The sequence below is a fragment of the Morus notabilis genome, unplaced genomic scaffold (assembly GCF_000414095.1).
Source record: "Morus notabilis unplaced genomic scaffold, ASM41409v2 Scaffold384, whole genome shotgun sequence".
Lineage (NCBI taxonomy): Eukaryota > Viridiplantae > Streptophyta > Magnoliopsida > Rosales > Moraceae > Morus > Morus notabilis.
Window position 1 is genome coordinate 1,071,813 of NW_010387635.1, and position 16,515 is coordinate 1,088,327.

A 16,515-nucleotide genomic window follows, 5' to 3' on the forward strand; every position below is an offset into this window, starting at 1 on the left:
CTTTCCCGTTCTTGTTATTCTCTCTGCGAAGCATTATCGGTAAAGTCAGGTTAGTTGTTGTCGTTTTATTATTTTATTGTCGTTTTTACATATTATATCAACTTCATGCGTCCTCAGCCCCTCTTCACCCTTCCACCTATGGTGGCGCCAACTAGCACCATTTTTAATGTTGAAAACCTGAAGAAAAAAAAAAAAAAAAAAAAAAGGAAAAAAGGAAACAGAAGGGGGGATGACCACTTCAAAAAATTTTTTTGTTTGTTTTTTTTTTTTTTTCAATTGGTTTGGTCGTTTGCTTCCTTTGTTGTTGCATAAATTTGTAGTATTGATCTTCTCATCGTAAAGATTTCAAATTTTTATATGTTGACCTGATTGTTACATGGTCCATTCACTTCGCTGATTCAAGTTTATAATTCGAGTTAAGAGCTTTTTACTGTAGCAAAGAAGTTAGATGTGACTGTTTTTAAAAATTTTTTACTGTAACAAAACTCAAATTCTAAACTCGAATCGGTGAAGTGAACGGAACCACATATCTTTTATTCATTGCTTAGATGGATCAACCTGTGGCTTGATATGATAATAAGATGGAAGGACTTCGGAGAATAGAGACACGGTTGGTTTGGAAAGAATCCAATTTTGATCATCTCAATCACGAGTATCCTTTTATGAAATTCTAAATGACCACTTTGTTGAAATCAAATAAGTCGAAAAAGAAATTGCTTGGGAAACCAAAACACCCTAATTTATTAGTTTCTTGTTTGTTTGTTTTGTTTTGTTGTCGTATATCATTGGGGTCCACTAGAAGTGCAATGTGGGGCCCAAGGGGGGATCATCATGGATAATCTTTATCCGGTGAAAATGATGGAGGTCCTAATCAAAGGGAAATGAGGTGGTTTTCACATATAACTAACATAAAGAAACTTGATCAAGATGGTCCAACCACCCTTGTCACCTTTCAATTAACAAAATTCCAGTGAAGTGGACGCGAAGTAAATAAGAGTCCCCATTAAACCATGATTTTGTTAACAACATTTTAAGACAAAAAAAAAAAAAAAAATTTGCTTTATTGTTGTGTATTAAAAGGAGATATTTGTCACCACCTCCATTCATTCCCTGCTGTCTTGATTAAGATCTTTTGAAAGTGTCCGACGAAATCAGCACTTTCTCGCATAAAAAAAAAAAAATGGAAGGAGAAGATCATGCGGCGGCCGTGGGGCGAGCGGAGATCGACACTAGAGCGCCTTTCAAGTCGGTGAAAGAAGCAGTTGCTCTTTTTGGGGAGAGAGTTTTGGTTGGAGAGATCTACGCCCACAAGCTCAAAGAGGTCTCTCTTTTCTCCACTACTTTTCTTTTGTTTGTGTTTTGAAGTTCAAATGATTTTGTTGGCCATTTTGACCTACAATCAAGCTCCCGATGAATGAAATTTTCTTTCTTCATGGTGTTATTTTTAGCTTGACCAATGCATTTCTTGGTTGGGTTTCAAATGGTTCGTGGTCTACTGTCCTATAAGTTGGTTTAATTCCAGAAAAAAAAAAAGAGCCTCTTACACCTTGTAAATAAAATATAGAAAATGTATTTGTCATTTCACATAGAACAAGGGAAAAGAAAAACATTGATTTGTGTGTTGTGCATGTAAATTGTACAATTTTGCATGAGAAAAGTTTCAACTGAATTAGCAAAGTGAATACTATTTGAGGCCCCGTTTATTTTACCGATTCGAGTTTAGAATTCGAGTTTTACTCCAGTAAAAAGTTTTCAGAAACAGTCACATTTAACTTTTTTATTACAGTAAAAAGTTCTTACATAAAATTACATATAAACTCGAATTAAAAATTCGAATCAGCGAATTAAAGTTACAATTTTTTTTCTTTTTTTTTAATATATATTTTTCGATTAGATTCCAGCTGGCGGAGAGAGTGAGAATGGACCGGCTCCATCAAGAATTGGAGCATTGAAAGCCGAGCTTGAGGAAACAAAGCAAAGTCTTGAGAAAGCTAGAGAAGAAAGCAACTTAATGGCATGTTGCATAAACTCCCTTAGAGAAGAGCTGGAGCAAGCAAAGAGGGAGCTACAAAAGCTAAAGGCTAGAGAATACCAAAAGCAGCCAGTTGATCCTGACATTGAGGACCTCAAGTTCATCGAGAACCCGAACCGACTCGAAACCCGAAGTACGCAAGATGAGGAGGAACATGGATACCAAAGGAGGAGAAGTGTGAAATTTGCAAGCCCTCCTTCACTTGCTAGAGTCATGGTTAGGAAGGATCATGATCAATTTTCGGATAAGTCTCCTTCTCTCAAGAAGCCGAAGAGGAAGCCGTTGGGGCCTATACTAGGATGGCTGTTTTCCAAAAAGAAGGGAATCCAAGGAAGTGAGTCTCCAACACTTGAGGCCATATGCTGATTTTTTTAAATTTAATCAAAAAGACTTGAGCTAGTTTATCATTTCTCTTATGTTTGCCATGTTTTTGAAATTTTTGCAAGCACATGAAAAAGCATGTTTCATGCGGTGAAATAAAATGTGCAGGAGCACATTTTTGTGTCATTCACTTCTCTCTCTCTCTCTCTCTCGGGCCCTAAATGGTTGTGTCATTCACTTCTCTCTCTCTCTCTCTCTCGGGCCCTAAATGGTTGTGTCATTCACTTCTCTCTCTCTCTCGGGCCCAAAATGAAATGAGGTTGTGAGAAATTGTACAATTGAAATGTAAAGTCATGATCTTGTATGCGGGACTCAGAAAAGAGAATGTATGGGAAATAATTGGGCAATATTCAAGGATAGGATAATTTTTCATTAATTTTATTAAATTCGCATTTTTTTTTAAGTTCTGATGTGATTTAACAATCCATAAGCATATAGCGCCAGCATATATTATCAATGATCACTATATTAAGTGACATAATATAAAAATACAATGGAGTTTGAATTCAAAAAGATTTGAGTTCGATCCCGTATTATCTTATAAAAATATTTTTTTACAGTCGTGTGAAGTTGATATGGTTCAAATTATGTGACGCATATGAAGCTATTGTTGGTTGATGTAGCTAACTCAAAGGAAAAAAAAAATAATAAAAATAAAAAATAAAAATAAATCCTTATACATATGTGTATGAAGCTAAGAGAGCAGACCGACAAGAGATCAAATTCTAGGCATGGAGGAAAGTTTCAACCCCACGTTTCGTAGTTAATTTGCTCCATCTCTAACGTACCCCATTTGTTTATGTTTCCCTTGTCAAAAGAATTTGTGGAAGACAAGCGTTTGGGGTCATGCTAGTAAATAAATTATGAGATTTTTCTTTGATTTTGGCCGGTAAGTCGGCGGAATTGAATGGAAAGAAAAGACGTGATTTGAAACGAATACAAACTATTGATGCCTAGAGTGCATTTTATTCAATATTTTAGTACAAAAGCTTCACATGCAGCCATGTGAAGCCTTAACAAGTAAGACAAAATCCTTCAATATCAATATTACTCCATATATATATATATATTATATTATATGTGTGTGGCTCGTCTAGTGCTTCAACAATAATGATCAATAAGCCACTGGCTTGCCTTATAAAAAATAGTTACCTTCATATTTACTATATGAGTAATACATAAGATTTTGTTTTAAATCACCCGATATATCAAGTTTTTTCAATTACATAAATTTTATTTTTTTATTTTGATGTGATTTTAATTATATTTAACAGCTGAAAACATGCACTACTACCGGTAAAAACACTTACCATAAAAAGCTTATTTTCTTGTGAACTAGTTAACTGAAAATAATAAGTACAATATAAAACACGAGACATTAGCTAAGCTTAGCTAAAACCTATTTGTCTCGTGAATGTCGTATATATTGATTATACATTGCTATAATTATTATGCCAAACAAAACGTAGCTTAATTTGATTACAGCTAATCCCTTAAGAGTACTCCAAAACAAGTCAAACTTATGTCAGGTTGATTTTAATGGGGATTAATGGGAATACTAATCCCTTAAGGTTGTTCCCTTTGACAAAACTGAGTTGTCATTAGGCGTCATTTTGTCTTCTATATAATAGATTCTTAAATTCTTAAAAACCTATATTGCTTAATTGTACCCTATGCCATGTTAAACTATATAGATAGCTAGCAAGCTCATGAGCCACTAGCCAAGCTTCCTTTCTTTTTTTTTTTTTTTTTTTTTTTTTTTAAATTTTCCATCTCCATTCCTCCAAACCATATAAATTTTACAAAAATTCTTCCATAAAGTATACAATAAAAAGTCCACCAGTACCATATATAGTCATGGATCGTCAAATTTTCATTAAATTTCGTTAAATTTGTATACGCTTTCGTCTCTAATATGATATGTCGGTTAAAAACTGTGTAGTCTGAATATTATTTTTGTACACTATTGATGAATTTAATTACCTTATATTTGTCTCAACCAACATATTCTCATATAAATTAATGGGGGTACGAGTCTCCATGGTCCAAAAGACCAAAAGAGAGTTCATGGAGAAACCAAGAGGAGGAAGCCCCAAAAGAGTCATGAAGACCAACTTTTGCATTCCAAGGCTAAGAAACAACTCCTCCACAACCAAGACCAAAGGCATAACCCCAATGACCTTGTTGGAGCGCTTCCGCGAGGCTGTTTTCCGCTTGATCATGTTCTCCGCCCTCTCTAAGTCCGCGAACCACCCCGGATCCGGCGACGTCCGGCGACATTATCACCCGAGCAACGACCACCGCCACAGTGAGGCCGTCGCCGAATGCATCGAGTTCATCAAGAAGAAGGCGGGGCCAGACGAAAGCCGGGTTTCGAGCGCTAGAAGCTCGGTGAATTCTGCTGCTGATCAGGGTGTTATACATGTACCCATAATTATGTGACATGCAGTTCTCAAGTTGTGAATTTTGTTAGCATGGTTTGTTATTTTCATCACAACGTTTATAAGTAGCCAACTTTTAGTCTCTTTTTGGCTCTTTGATATCTCTTTTCAACAAGAAATTTTCTTTTCTTGAAATATAGATTGTAAATTGATATATGTATGAAGTTTACAGTAAATATTATTCAGATTTGTTGTAGTTTTTTTTTTTTTTTTTTTTTTTTTTTTTGTGTGTGTGTACATATTTTTCTTCTTTTTTCTTTATCTATTTAGTAGTGGACAGATTTTAGAAAAGAAGCAATACACAGTTTGGGAAGAAGAAAGTTTCGTTTAGTTCTCTGGTTTTTTCAGTTTTCTGTTTCTGCAGAACCTGAATGTCGGGTCGTTTGATTGAACCAGTATTGCGCTTGTGTTTTTGTGCGATGCGTTGGTTGACTATCTTCATATTGTCGTTTTTAGTTTTATTGTCGTAAAATAAAAAAGAAAAAATTTTGCTTCTATTGTCGTTTTATTTATTGTCGTTTCCATTCTATCGTTTTTTGATTTCGTTTTCTCTTTGTTTGTCGTTTCTTGTTCTTATCTTCTTTTTGACCCCTTGTTTCATCGTTTATTTTTCAAATGTCCCATTCCATTGTTGTTTCTTTTAGTCGTATTTTTTTCATTGTTGTCTTCATTGTACTATTCCATTGTTGTTTCTTTTAGTCGTATTTTTTTCATTGTTGTCTTCATTGTACTGAATATCTATATTTCATTGTCGTTTATTACTCTGTTAAAGTTTTTTACTTTTTTTTTTGGGTATCATGTTCAATTGTTGCTCCTACTGTTCTGGTTTTGGTTTCTTTCTGTTGTCCACTTTTTCCTTTTTATTATTGCATTATTTCTTTTTCTTGTCGTTTTCTATTTCAATGTCTTTCTTTAGTTTTTTTTTTTTAATGGAAAGAAATGTCTTTCTTTAGTTTATTGTCACTTTACAAAATTCTTCCTATTTTATTATTGTTTTTTCTTTTTGGCCTTCTTAATCGTTTTCTCCTTTTTAGTATCGTTTTCAACTATGGTTCCTGCTATTGTCGTTTCCCCTTTTGTTGTTGCTTTCTTGTTATTGTCGTTTGAAATTTAACTGAAGTTTAATTTGGCTGCCGTTGCGAAATTAATTTCACGATAGGGTTATTATTCAGGTAAAATATAGTTCCCTTATTGCAATTTTATATAAAAAAAAATACAAGACAAAACTCTCAAAAAAAAAAAAAAATTGTGTTTTTCCCCCTTCCGCGGCAATTCAAGAATGAGGAGTTTGCCCAGAAAACTTCACTGAAAATTTCAATCTCCAGAAAATCATATAGAGAATATACCGATGATGGCTGGTAAGAAAAAAATATCAATTTTGGACGAAAATTTTGTTTGGGACTTAGGTTTTCTTTCATTTATTTTAATTTTTCCCTTTTTTTTGGTTTTGATTCTGAAAAAAAAAAAATGTTCGAAGGAGGACAATCTGAAAGAGAAGATAAGGTCTCCTTGGAGCTCACTGAGGAAATTCTTCAGAGCATGGAAGTTGGCATGGCTTTCAAAGACTACGTACTCTTTTTTCTTTTTCTTTTTTTTTTAATTATCATTTTTAATTTGTTTGGGATCGCTTATTTTAATTTATCGGTGTTTTTTAGCTCTGTAATTCTGGATTATAGAAAATTTAGTGCTCAATTTAGTTTTAGTTCATGGTTTTGTATTTTAGTTAATTTAAATTGAACCCCCTTTATTCATTTTTTATAACTATTTAATCCCAGAATGGTAGAATCAGTTCAATTGACTTTCACAAGACATCGAATTATCTGGTTACTGCAAGTGATGATGAGTCCATACGCCTGTACGATGTTGCCAGTGCAACGTAAGTGTGTGTGTGTGTTTTTCTTTTCTTTTCTTTCTCTTTTTTTTTTTTTTTTGCATGAATTACATATGAAACTTAATTTCATGAACCCTTAGATTGTTGTTCTTATTTCATTTGGACATTGCATAAATAATGAAACGTGCTTTTTATTTTCTGTTAGTTGCTTAAAGACAGTTTAATACACCCCTTGCTTTTTTTTTTTTTTTTTTTTTTTTTTTTTTTTGAGATAAACTCTAGATTCCACATTTGAGGTAGGTTAATGAAATTACTGTTAAAGTTTGCAACTACAGGTCCTTGGAGTTTTAGTCCCACTCTTCATCTCTATGAATTTTAATTCATTTGGCATTGAATGAATATGATATACATTTCCTATTGTTTGTCAGTTGCTTGAAGACAGATCAATATACCGTTGGCTTTTTTTTTTAAAATATATTTTTCTCTCTTAATTTTTGGGTCCTTTGTTTGGGTTGGGGGTGGATTTGAATTCTACATTTCATCATTTGACGTTTTGAGGTGGGTGTGGAATTACTGTTAGGTTAAGTCAACGGCATGCCCATGTTGTTTCAATCCTACTCTACTTAAAAAAATAGTTCCAATCCTACTCTGATTTCATCCCAGTAATTTCGCTTGGTGTTTAACGGATTATGAGATAAATTTTCTACTGTTTGTCAGTTGCTTGAAGACAATCAACAGCAAAAAGTACGGGGTAGATCTTGTTTCCTTTACTTCTCACCCCACAACAGTCATATACTCTTCCAAAAACGGTTGGGATGGTATGTAACTATTGTTTATCTGGATATAAATCATAATTCAGTGTGAATTACATAATTAGATTTTAGATTTTAACATTATTGCTGCATTCAGAATCCTTGCGGCTTCTTTCTTTGCATGACAACAAGTACTTGCGGTATTTTAAAGGCCACCATGACAGGTATAGTTTCTCAAAAGTATTGACATAGCATTTCAATGAAGTGAATTTTGTACAGAAACATATGTAGAAGAAGTGGGGTCTGCTTTATTTTTTTATTTTTTATTTTGTTTTTCAGGGTTGTCTCCCTTAGTTTGTGCGCTCGCAAGGAGTGCTTCATCTCCGGTTCTCTTGATCGAACTGTTTTGCTTTGGGATCAACGGGCCGAGAAGTGCCAGGTGGGGATGTAAGAGTATGGATGCTCTTTTCAGGCTATGTTTATTGTAATCTGAGTTTTGATCCTTTGTCTTTCTGTATAGGGCCTTTTACGTGCACAAGGAAGGCCTGCTACTGCATACGATGACCAAGGGCTAGTGTTTGCAATTGCCTTTGGTGGATACATTCGAATGTTTGATGCTCGCAAATACGAAAAGGTCGGTCATTTGTGCGTTTAAAAAAACGTGGGAAATTTGAAATAATGTTTTGGGATTCAAATGAATTGAGACTAAAACGATGACTACCAATTTTCTTTAGGGTCCTTTTGATATCTTTTCTGTTGGAGGAGATGTTTCCGATGCAAATGTTGTGAAGTTCAGCAATGATGGAAGACTTATGCTTCTAACTACTAAAGATGGTCATATTCATGTGCTTGATTCCTTTCGTGGCACACTTGTAAGTTGTTTTACTTCCTAATCAATGTCAAGTGGAAAATTCACTTCAATTTAGTAGATAATGATCGTAAAGCTTATTTCTTTGTAATTGCCTTTTAGTTATCGACGTACAATGTAAAGCCAGTTTCAGAGAATTCCACATTGGAGGCTTCTTTCAGTCCTGAAGGAATGTTTGTGATCTCAGGTAGCCGGTCACTTATTTCATTTATGGTTAATTTTCAGCTAATAACAGGACTTGTATTTTTTTTTTCTCTGTTGTTCTTTTTCACATGATGTAGTAGATAAATAACTTAGCTTGGTTTCTGCCCTTCTGGCAGGTTCTGGTGATGGCAGTGTCTATGCTTGGAGTGTCCGCAGTGGGAAAGAGGTTCGATAACCTTCTTTATTGATGATACTCTTGCCTCTTTTACACTTTTTTTTCCCTCTTTTCTCGTTCTTTTGTTCACCAGTTCTCATAAACTGGTCCATTTATCTGGAATACATAGTTACCCTACTGAAGATTCACTGTGGTTATACTTTTCAGCATTATCAACCATCTGGGTAAAAAACATTATTGAAATGCCGTCTGTGGTTCTAATCCTAGAGCCTATTAGCAAGAATTAGCTTTGTTCATTCAACTTCAACGTCAGACTTTCTAGACAGCATGATTAACTACTTCGATACACACACACACACACACACAGAGACATATATGTATATAATGTATGCTTCACTCGTGAGTGTTTTATCTGTTCCAAGTTTGTGCGGATACATGCTTACCTTTCTGGACTTGTGTCCAGGTAGCGAGTTGGATGAGTACTGAAAATGAGCCTCCTGTCATTAAATGGGCTCCTGGAAGTGTTATGTTTGTGACCGGGTCGTCCGAACTATCATTTTGGATTCCAGATTTGTCCAAACTCGGAGCTTATGTTGGAAGAAAGTAGACATTCTTTCATGACCTCTCGCCAGATTTCAAGCACAAAGCAATCAAAAAGAGAACTTTACTGTCAAATAGTGGTGCCAGTTGAGATCACTGCCAAACTCTACTTGGTTTCCTTGCTTGGATCTCTAAAGTTCATCGCTCTTCGGAGACATTTTTTGCGCCAGATAAAAGCAGTTATCTATTGTACCATAAAGTTACTTTTCTCACCATGAAACAGTTTTGAAGAATGATCTAAGGCTTATGATGTAAATTCCAAAGTGTTTTTTTTTTTTTTCTCAACATGTTATTGATTTTGTCGCTAATTTTCCCCATATCGTTAACACAGAGATTACGATGTGGTGTTATATATATGCTATGTCTTTTATGGATTTTCATATATTTTTAGGTAACATTCACTATCTTCTACTTGGTTGTAGATTTCCAAATGCTCACCAAAGGGTATAATATTTATTCCAACCTAGCTAAGATACCAGGCCTTTTGGGGTGCCATAGTTCATGAAACTACAGCAAGCGCAAGATTTGCGACATATTGTACGAAAGAAGTCGACTCCGGAAGACTTTATGCCAACTACCCGAGGTTAGTACTGAAGAAAGTTCTTGCCTTCCGGCCTCTTCCTATATCTTTTTCTGTTAAATTGATTCTAGTTTGCATGGATATATAAACTTGAATGTACATGAAAAAAGGTAATCGTCTGTACTCTTCCTTTCTAAATTTGTAATGTGGAATAAGCCTAGTTTCTATGTCCAAAAGCCTCCATAATTTCATATGGAAGCACCCGGTGACCCAAGGCTTAGATGTATGTAGACGAAAAAGAAACATTTGAAACTGTTTGCATGTTGAGATATGTCTTTGCACTTATGGAAATGATGTGGTACTTGCGTGACAAACTCTGTGCTCTGAATTTACACACTAAATCAAAATGGCAAATTGGCAAAGCAAACCAAACTTTGGTAGAGGATTTTGAGAAACTGTTTCATGAAAATAGTCTTAAAAAATGGCCTCATGTTTCTGGTAAGGGACATTGCGTACTTGAAGGCTTCAAAAAGCTTTGAGAGATCTTCCTGAATTCCCCAACTAAATCTCTCTAGCATAAAAATCCATCAACCGTGAATAGAAGCATTGTCTATATTTTCCTCTTTTGAAGCCATTCTCTCTTTCTTTCCTTCTCATTTAAAGGGTATGTAGGTCCCGAAAAGATATTAGGGTCAATCCCAAGCAAAAAAAAAAAAAAAAAAAAAAAAAAAAAAAAAAAAAATAAAAATTGTCAAACCAAAGAAAGGAAAGTATCTGCCCAAAAATCTTGTTGATGGGGACCTTCGTAATTGCAAGTTATGTGCAGAAGAGGTGCTAGTGGACACAAGGAAAAAAACAATCAAGTAATTTGGTTTGTCTTTGCGCTTCTTTCATCACATTTGATATGTACCCACTTTTTATCTATCACCGCCAAATGTACTTGCAAAACATCCTAAACCAATTATACAATTCTGTCTGATGTGTGATAAAACTGCCATGTGCTTCAAGCTTAATTGTTAGATCAATTGTTCCTCTCTCTCCTCTCTCTCATGCAAAAGGGTGTTGTATTTATGTGGTGATATGGTGAATAGATTTTCTTTTTGATTCATCATATAGAAGCTTTTGAAGGACAATTGAATGACCATTGTTCTTATGTATGCTTTGGCGTTTTACATTCTGGTCAGAACAGAGGAAGAAATAAGTAGATAGAACTTTGGAAGAAAATCAAGTACTAAAAAGTACCAACTTTGATTATTCAATTTTGGTGAGTAATTGAGTTTGGACTCAAGTGAGCTTTATGAGATCATTTGCAAGATTCACACTAAAAAGTGCCAATTGGGTAGATACATAATTTACTATCGTTTTATGACTCGTAAATTATTATACAAAATTCATAGTTAAAAAAAATCATGGTAATTGTGTTTTTTAACCATAAAAAAGCCTACTTTCAGTCTCTTCTCCTCTCTATGGTTATTATTATGGGTCAAAAAGTGCTGCATCATGATAGTTGAAAAGCCCAGTGAAGTTTATTGTCCACATTTTTACTCTCTAGACGGACCCCCCTACAGTTATTCTCCAGAAACACCCCAAAAGGAAAATATAAAAAAAATAATAAAATTAAATTAAATTAAATTAAAGGAGGAATAATTTTTGCGGTATTTACGAAGTGGGTTCAAACTTCAAAATATATACCCTCTCTCTCTCTCTCTCTCTCTCTCTGTTTCTCTCTCCAGCTACTTTACAAAAACGGCTGCATATTATTACGTTCTCACTTTCATCATTTTTGGCCCCCAACAGTAGTCTCTCTGTATTATTTTGTTTTTCTTTATGCCCATTCGATATCATTGGCAAATCTTTTCGACCATGTACACAAGGAACCTTAGTATGTCTCTCTCTCTCTCTCTCTCTCTCTCTCTCTCTCTCTCTCTCTCTCTCTCTCTCTCTCTCTCTCTCTCTCTCTCTCTCTCTCTCTCTCTCTCTCTCTCTAAGTCACACAATGGACCCCACAAAACATTTCTGTCAAAATTTAGGAGCAATATAAGTTAATCAATTGCATTGGAGCACATAATCATGGAATATTCTCGGGACTAGGGCAACTAATCCCTCAAATTCTCTTAAAATTAGCCAATTAAGTCCCTAGTAGGACACGTGTCGAAAACACATTACGTTTGAGCTCCAAAAACAAGTGGCAAATTATATACATAAATGAGCACGATAATCATATAATACCATAGCTAACAAGCATAACAATAACATAACTAGATAATTAGTACCCATCATTAATTAGTAGCTAATTGAAGTACATTAGTCCACCATGTTTCATACATGGGATTAAATAAGTAATTAATTAACACTGACATTAAGACATGATTAAAGGATTAGAAAGCTAAATATTTTAAAGCGAATCCGGAGACCTGTAGGAGTTGAGAGTGAGCTCAAGGGAAGTACGAGAGCTGACGTGGCTGCCGGAGTAGTACCCGCCTCCCGCGGTGGCGGTGGGGTCAGAGAAGTTGGACTTGATCATGTTGTTGTAGCCGTTGATCATCATCATGTCCTCCTCGCTGTGCATGGGGAAAAGAGGGAGGGTTTCAATGTTCCCAAAAGTTTCATGATGACCATGATCATCATCATCATCATCTTCTTGTTGTTGATAATGATATTCTTGATCATAAGGGTCAAGTGGGATATTTGATGATCTCTTCTCAAAGAGAGCATATGGTGAAGAATTATACGGGTCCACTCCTACCCACCCGAAGCCGTGGCTTATGGATTCACTGCTTCCACAGTCCTGCAGCTTCAAAGAAATTTTTATCAAGAGAGAGAGAGAGAGAGAGGTGCATTAAACAAGGGTTTTTTTTTTTTGGGTGTAAAAAAGAAACAAGGGTAAGGTATTAAGTATATATCAGAAGACAAAATAACAAAAAAAAAAAAAAAAGCTTAGATTAGAACTCTTTCTTTTACTCTTTTTAATTAGGCCTTCTCTTTTATTCTTTTGAAGGGAAAATTGATTAGTGCATTGTTAGAGTATATTAAAAAAAAATATTTTAGATCAACTCCTTTTTTCTTTTTACTATTTTTAAGGCATATGGGAAAAATTCTTTCGCCATGAAAAAATAAAAGGAAATATAGAACAAAAAACAACATTGTTATCCTTTTCAGAATATTAATTTTAAATGGGGATCGATTATATTGAACAAGAAGAGAATAATTGTGTTTAGTTAATTTGTCTCTCCTCTTTTTTTGCTAAACCAGATTTATACCTTTCGGGTTGTTGTTTGTTTGTCGTTGTATTAGTAGCTAGAAACAAAATTGCATGCCCTAATCACATATGGGTGCAAGTACGTATGCATCTTTCCATTCGTCACTTTGTTTCCATTTATAATCTGTCTATAATTAAACGGGTAGCAAAAAATATAGTTTTTTAAAAGGGAAAAGTAATTAAAAAGTTAAATAAGATACATATATATTTATGTATTTATGTATGTATGTATATATATATATATATATATAACAATTTGTACATAATTATATCAGCTGGATCATGGATCTTTTGCTTGGCACCAAAGGCACAAGCCCTTTTTCCTTAGTCATCAATACTTACCCTAAATGTCTTCTCCATGGTCACAGCTCCATATCCGTAGTGTCCCATCTGTCCATTTACACCAAGCATACTTGCCGAAGATGATCCAGACGAAACAACTGCAAAATTATGACAACCCATTTTTTTTATTTTTCATTTTTAATTTTTCAAAAGCCCTAACCCTAAGTAACAACACCTTTATATGCTCAATACACATGTTGAGATTTAAAACTTTGCTGACTCTTGAACAAATTAAATCAGGGTCAAGTTAGAAGCAAAGATTTGTTTGAACAAAAAGAATATATACAGTGGGCTTTCATTTTTTTCCCTTATTATTATTATTATTATTATTTTTTTTAAAATCCCTAATAATCATTATACGTAACAATTAGACCCAGCTTAACACTAGAATACATATATAATTTTGGTAAGATGATCAAGAAAACAACTTTGCTGACTTGAACAAAATCAGGGTCATGTAATTAGAAATAAGATTTCATTAAAACAAAACAAAAAAATATATATATATATAAATATATATATAATGTATTATGGGGGTGATCTTGATCATGTTCATGAGGAGTTTTTCAAGCAGTAGTAGTAATAATATTATTATGGTTATTAGAAGAAGTAGTAATAGTAGGAGTAATACCATTTGGAATTAGGGCTGCAGCAGCCCCGGCCGCTGGCGATCTTTGCATATTGATATTGTCAGAAGTGAACCTTTTCTTTTGCCTCTCACGAGCTTTATGGTTCTGAAACCAATAAAACACATTCTTGCCTTCAATCTTGCCGTACTGCCTCAGCCGCGCAGAGATCCTCTGAATCTGCTCTGCGCTCGGTGACCTTACTCCGTTGTTGTAGTAAAGCTCCTTCAGTATCCTTATCTGGTCACTTGTTGGCGTCCATCTTGTGCTGCTTTGCCGGCACAAAAACCCGCTTCCGCCGCCGCCGCCGCCCGATGATCCTTTTGTAGACGTCTCCTGCTGATGATGATGATCATTCGATGGTAGTTGGTTTTGCTGATCGTGATTCGGGTCCATGATTACAAGCTATTACGATATATTGGTGGATAAACAAGGAGATTACAAAAGCTTATAAAAGAACAACAGAAGCTGCTCAAAGAGCTAGAGAGAGAGAGAGAGAGAGAGAGAGAGAGAGAGAGAGAGAGAGAGAGTATGGAGAATATGGGGTGTTGTTGAATAACTTATAACAAGATGGGGGGATTATAAAGAGAGAGGAAGGCACATGGGAGTGAAGTTGATAGAGAGGAAGGAAAAGTTCATAAAAAGGGAAGGGACAAAATAGGGCTTAGAAAGGTGTAGGGTATCAGTGGAATTTACTTGGATGAAAAGGCATCTAAGAAAATCAAAAAAATTATTTATTGCACTTGGAGAGAGATCTAGAAAGAGGGGGATAATATTGAAGTGAAATGTTGCATGGAAAGAAAGAAAGAAAGAAAGAAAGAAAGAAAGGCGAATTTGTGAATGAATGAATGAATGGCAATAAAATGATGCGTTGGGTTTGGGGGGGTGGGGGAAGTGATTTTAGGAGTTTCTCTGAGGAGGGTTCTTCTTTTAATGGAGATATGCTTTTTTTTTTTTTTTTTTTTTGGCCTTTTTACCAGGTCCTATATACTACAAAGAGATATTGTACTTGAGACTTGAGAGCTAGGGCTCTCAGGGGCAAAACTGTCAATCACTTCTCAACTAGTGTACCGTACCTTGAATATAGGGTTCCAAACGTCCTTTTATCTTTTTTTTTTTGCCAATAGGGTTTCTATTTTTTTTGGTTCTGTTATACCCTCAACACAATTAAAATCATATCCTGTCTAGGAAATTCATCAGTGCAAAAATAACAAATGAGTCGGGGGTTGTTCTTTTGAAGTGTAATTTGAGTGTAATTTTTGAGTTGAATTTGAATTATAATTTGAATAAAATTGAGTAAAGTTGAATAAAGTTGAAACTTAAAAGAACGTAAACTTAAATAAAGTTAAAATTTGAGTTATTTTTTTTGAGTTTTTTAAACAAAAAAACATGCCCTTAAACATTTAAACATGAAGTGAAAGTAAGGACCAGTATATAGTACTCTAGGGGATATGATAACAAAAATATATAGCTGAGCTAGTGAGTTGTAATACATATATACATAATTAGCAACTTATAAATTTGCAAGACCAACCTCAATTCTGGTCCATTTATGATGGATTCAAGCTAGTTAGCTGATGATGAGCGGTAACTTTTAATTGCATTGCCATTTAAAGGCCAATAGCTAAAACACCAAAACATTCTTAATCTTTTCTGCCTATCCAAAGCCAATGCTCTTTGATTTGGTCTGTCTAAAAGATGACCATTAATCATGTTCCTATTTTGGTTCTTCCTTAATTATAAAAAGTTTCCTTGATCACTATAATCCCATGAGATTGATAATATCTTATCTTAGATTAGAATTAATATTTTCTGTCTATCCAAAGCTAATGCTCTTTGATTTGGTCTGTCTAAAAAATTATGACCATCCATGTTTCAATCTAGTGGTTCTTCTTAATTATGTGGAAGTTTTGTTGATCACTACAATCCCATATTGAGCTTCTTAGTTCTTATAATATCTAAAAATTAGAACCCCGGGAATTGATCATAAAGAGAACTTACATTATTCCACAAATAGCTAGCTATAATGCTAAAGAATATTTCCGTTCACTTCGTTGATTCGAGTTTATAATTCGAGTTGAGATGTGATTTTGTGTGAGAGCTTTTTACTGTAGCAAAAAAGTTAGATGTGACTGTTTCTGAGAGCTTTTTACTGTAGCAAAACTCGAATTCTAAACTCGAATCGGCGAAATGAACGGGGCCAAAATATCACACAAAAAAATCTATAGTCTTGATATAAATTAGGAGACGTTTGGTTCATGAATTCAGAATTATTCTCGTTTTACGTATATTTTTTGTAAAGAAAAATATTATAATGAATCACAAATCATAATTTAAATCATGACATAAATTCTCATTTAGGCTTGATCCTTATAAATCTCACAGAATATTCTGATCATTTTAATTATTATTCTTTCCCTTTCTGCCAAAAAGAATATATATATATATATATATATATACCACTTTGAAACGGGGGAAAAAAGACAAAGGAAAAGTTGGGAAATGATATAGAAGTACATGACCAAATTATGAAGGATGATGTGT

The 16,515-nt window shown here is 34.4% G+C and overlaps 3 protein-coding genes across 4 annotated transcripts; 2 read left to right on the forward strand and 1 right to left on the reverse strand.

Moving 5' to 3' along the window:
• The first annotated feature begins 1,123 nt into the window (after nucleotides 1-1,123).
• LOC21409332 (WEB family protein At2g17940) lies at nucleotides 1,124-2,398 on the forward strand. Its single transcript, XM_010115053.2, has 2 exons — nucleotides 1,124-1,321; nucleotides 1,895-2,398. Exons 1-2 carry the CDS (start codon nucleotides 1,181-1,183, stop codon nucleotides 2,396-2,398), a joined length of 645 nt encoding a protein of 214 aa, XP_010113355.1. The 5' UTR covers nucleotides 1,124-1,180.
• A 3,670-nt stretch (nucleotides 2,399-6,068) lies between these two features.
• Nucleotides 6,069-10,114, forward strand: LOC21409334 (protein ANTHESIS POMOTING FACTOR 1). Of its 2 annotated transcripts, XR_002903777.1 has the most exons (12): nucleotides 6,069-6,212; nucleotides 6,332-6,423; nucleotides 6,630-6,730; nucleotides 7,403-7,503; nucleotides 7,595-7,661; nucleotides 7,777-7,876; nucleotides 7,958-8,071; nucleotides 8,172-8,309; nucleotides 8,408-8,492; nucleotides 8,626-8,675; nucleotides 9,088-9,475; nucleotides 9,647-10,114. XR_002903777.1 is itself a non-coding variant. In XM_010115055.2 (11 exons), the coding sequence occupies exons 1-11, from the start codon at nucleotides 6,203-6,205 to the stop codon at nucleotides 9,229-9,231; spliced, it is 1,002 nt and encodes a 333-aa protein (XP_010113357.2). In that variant the 5' UTR covers nucleotides 6,069-6,202; the 3' UTR covers nucleotides 9,232-10,114. The 2 variants fall into 2 exon arrangements, 1 of the variants encoding a protein (XP_010113357.2); XM_010115055.2 differs by having other exon boundaries at nucleotides 9,088-10,114.
• Nucleotides 10,115-12,139: 2,025 nt separating this feature from the next.
• LOC21409335 (protein WUSCHEL) lies at nucleotides 12,140-14,367 on the reverse strand. The gene is given in 3 exon segments (XM_024177046.1): nucleotides 12,140-12,538; nucleotides 13,346-13,477; nucleotides 13,873-14,367. Coding segments are annotated over 3 exon segments (1,026 nt in total).
• Between the last annotated feature and the right edge of the window lie 2,148 nt (nucleotides 14,368-16,515).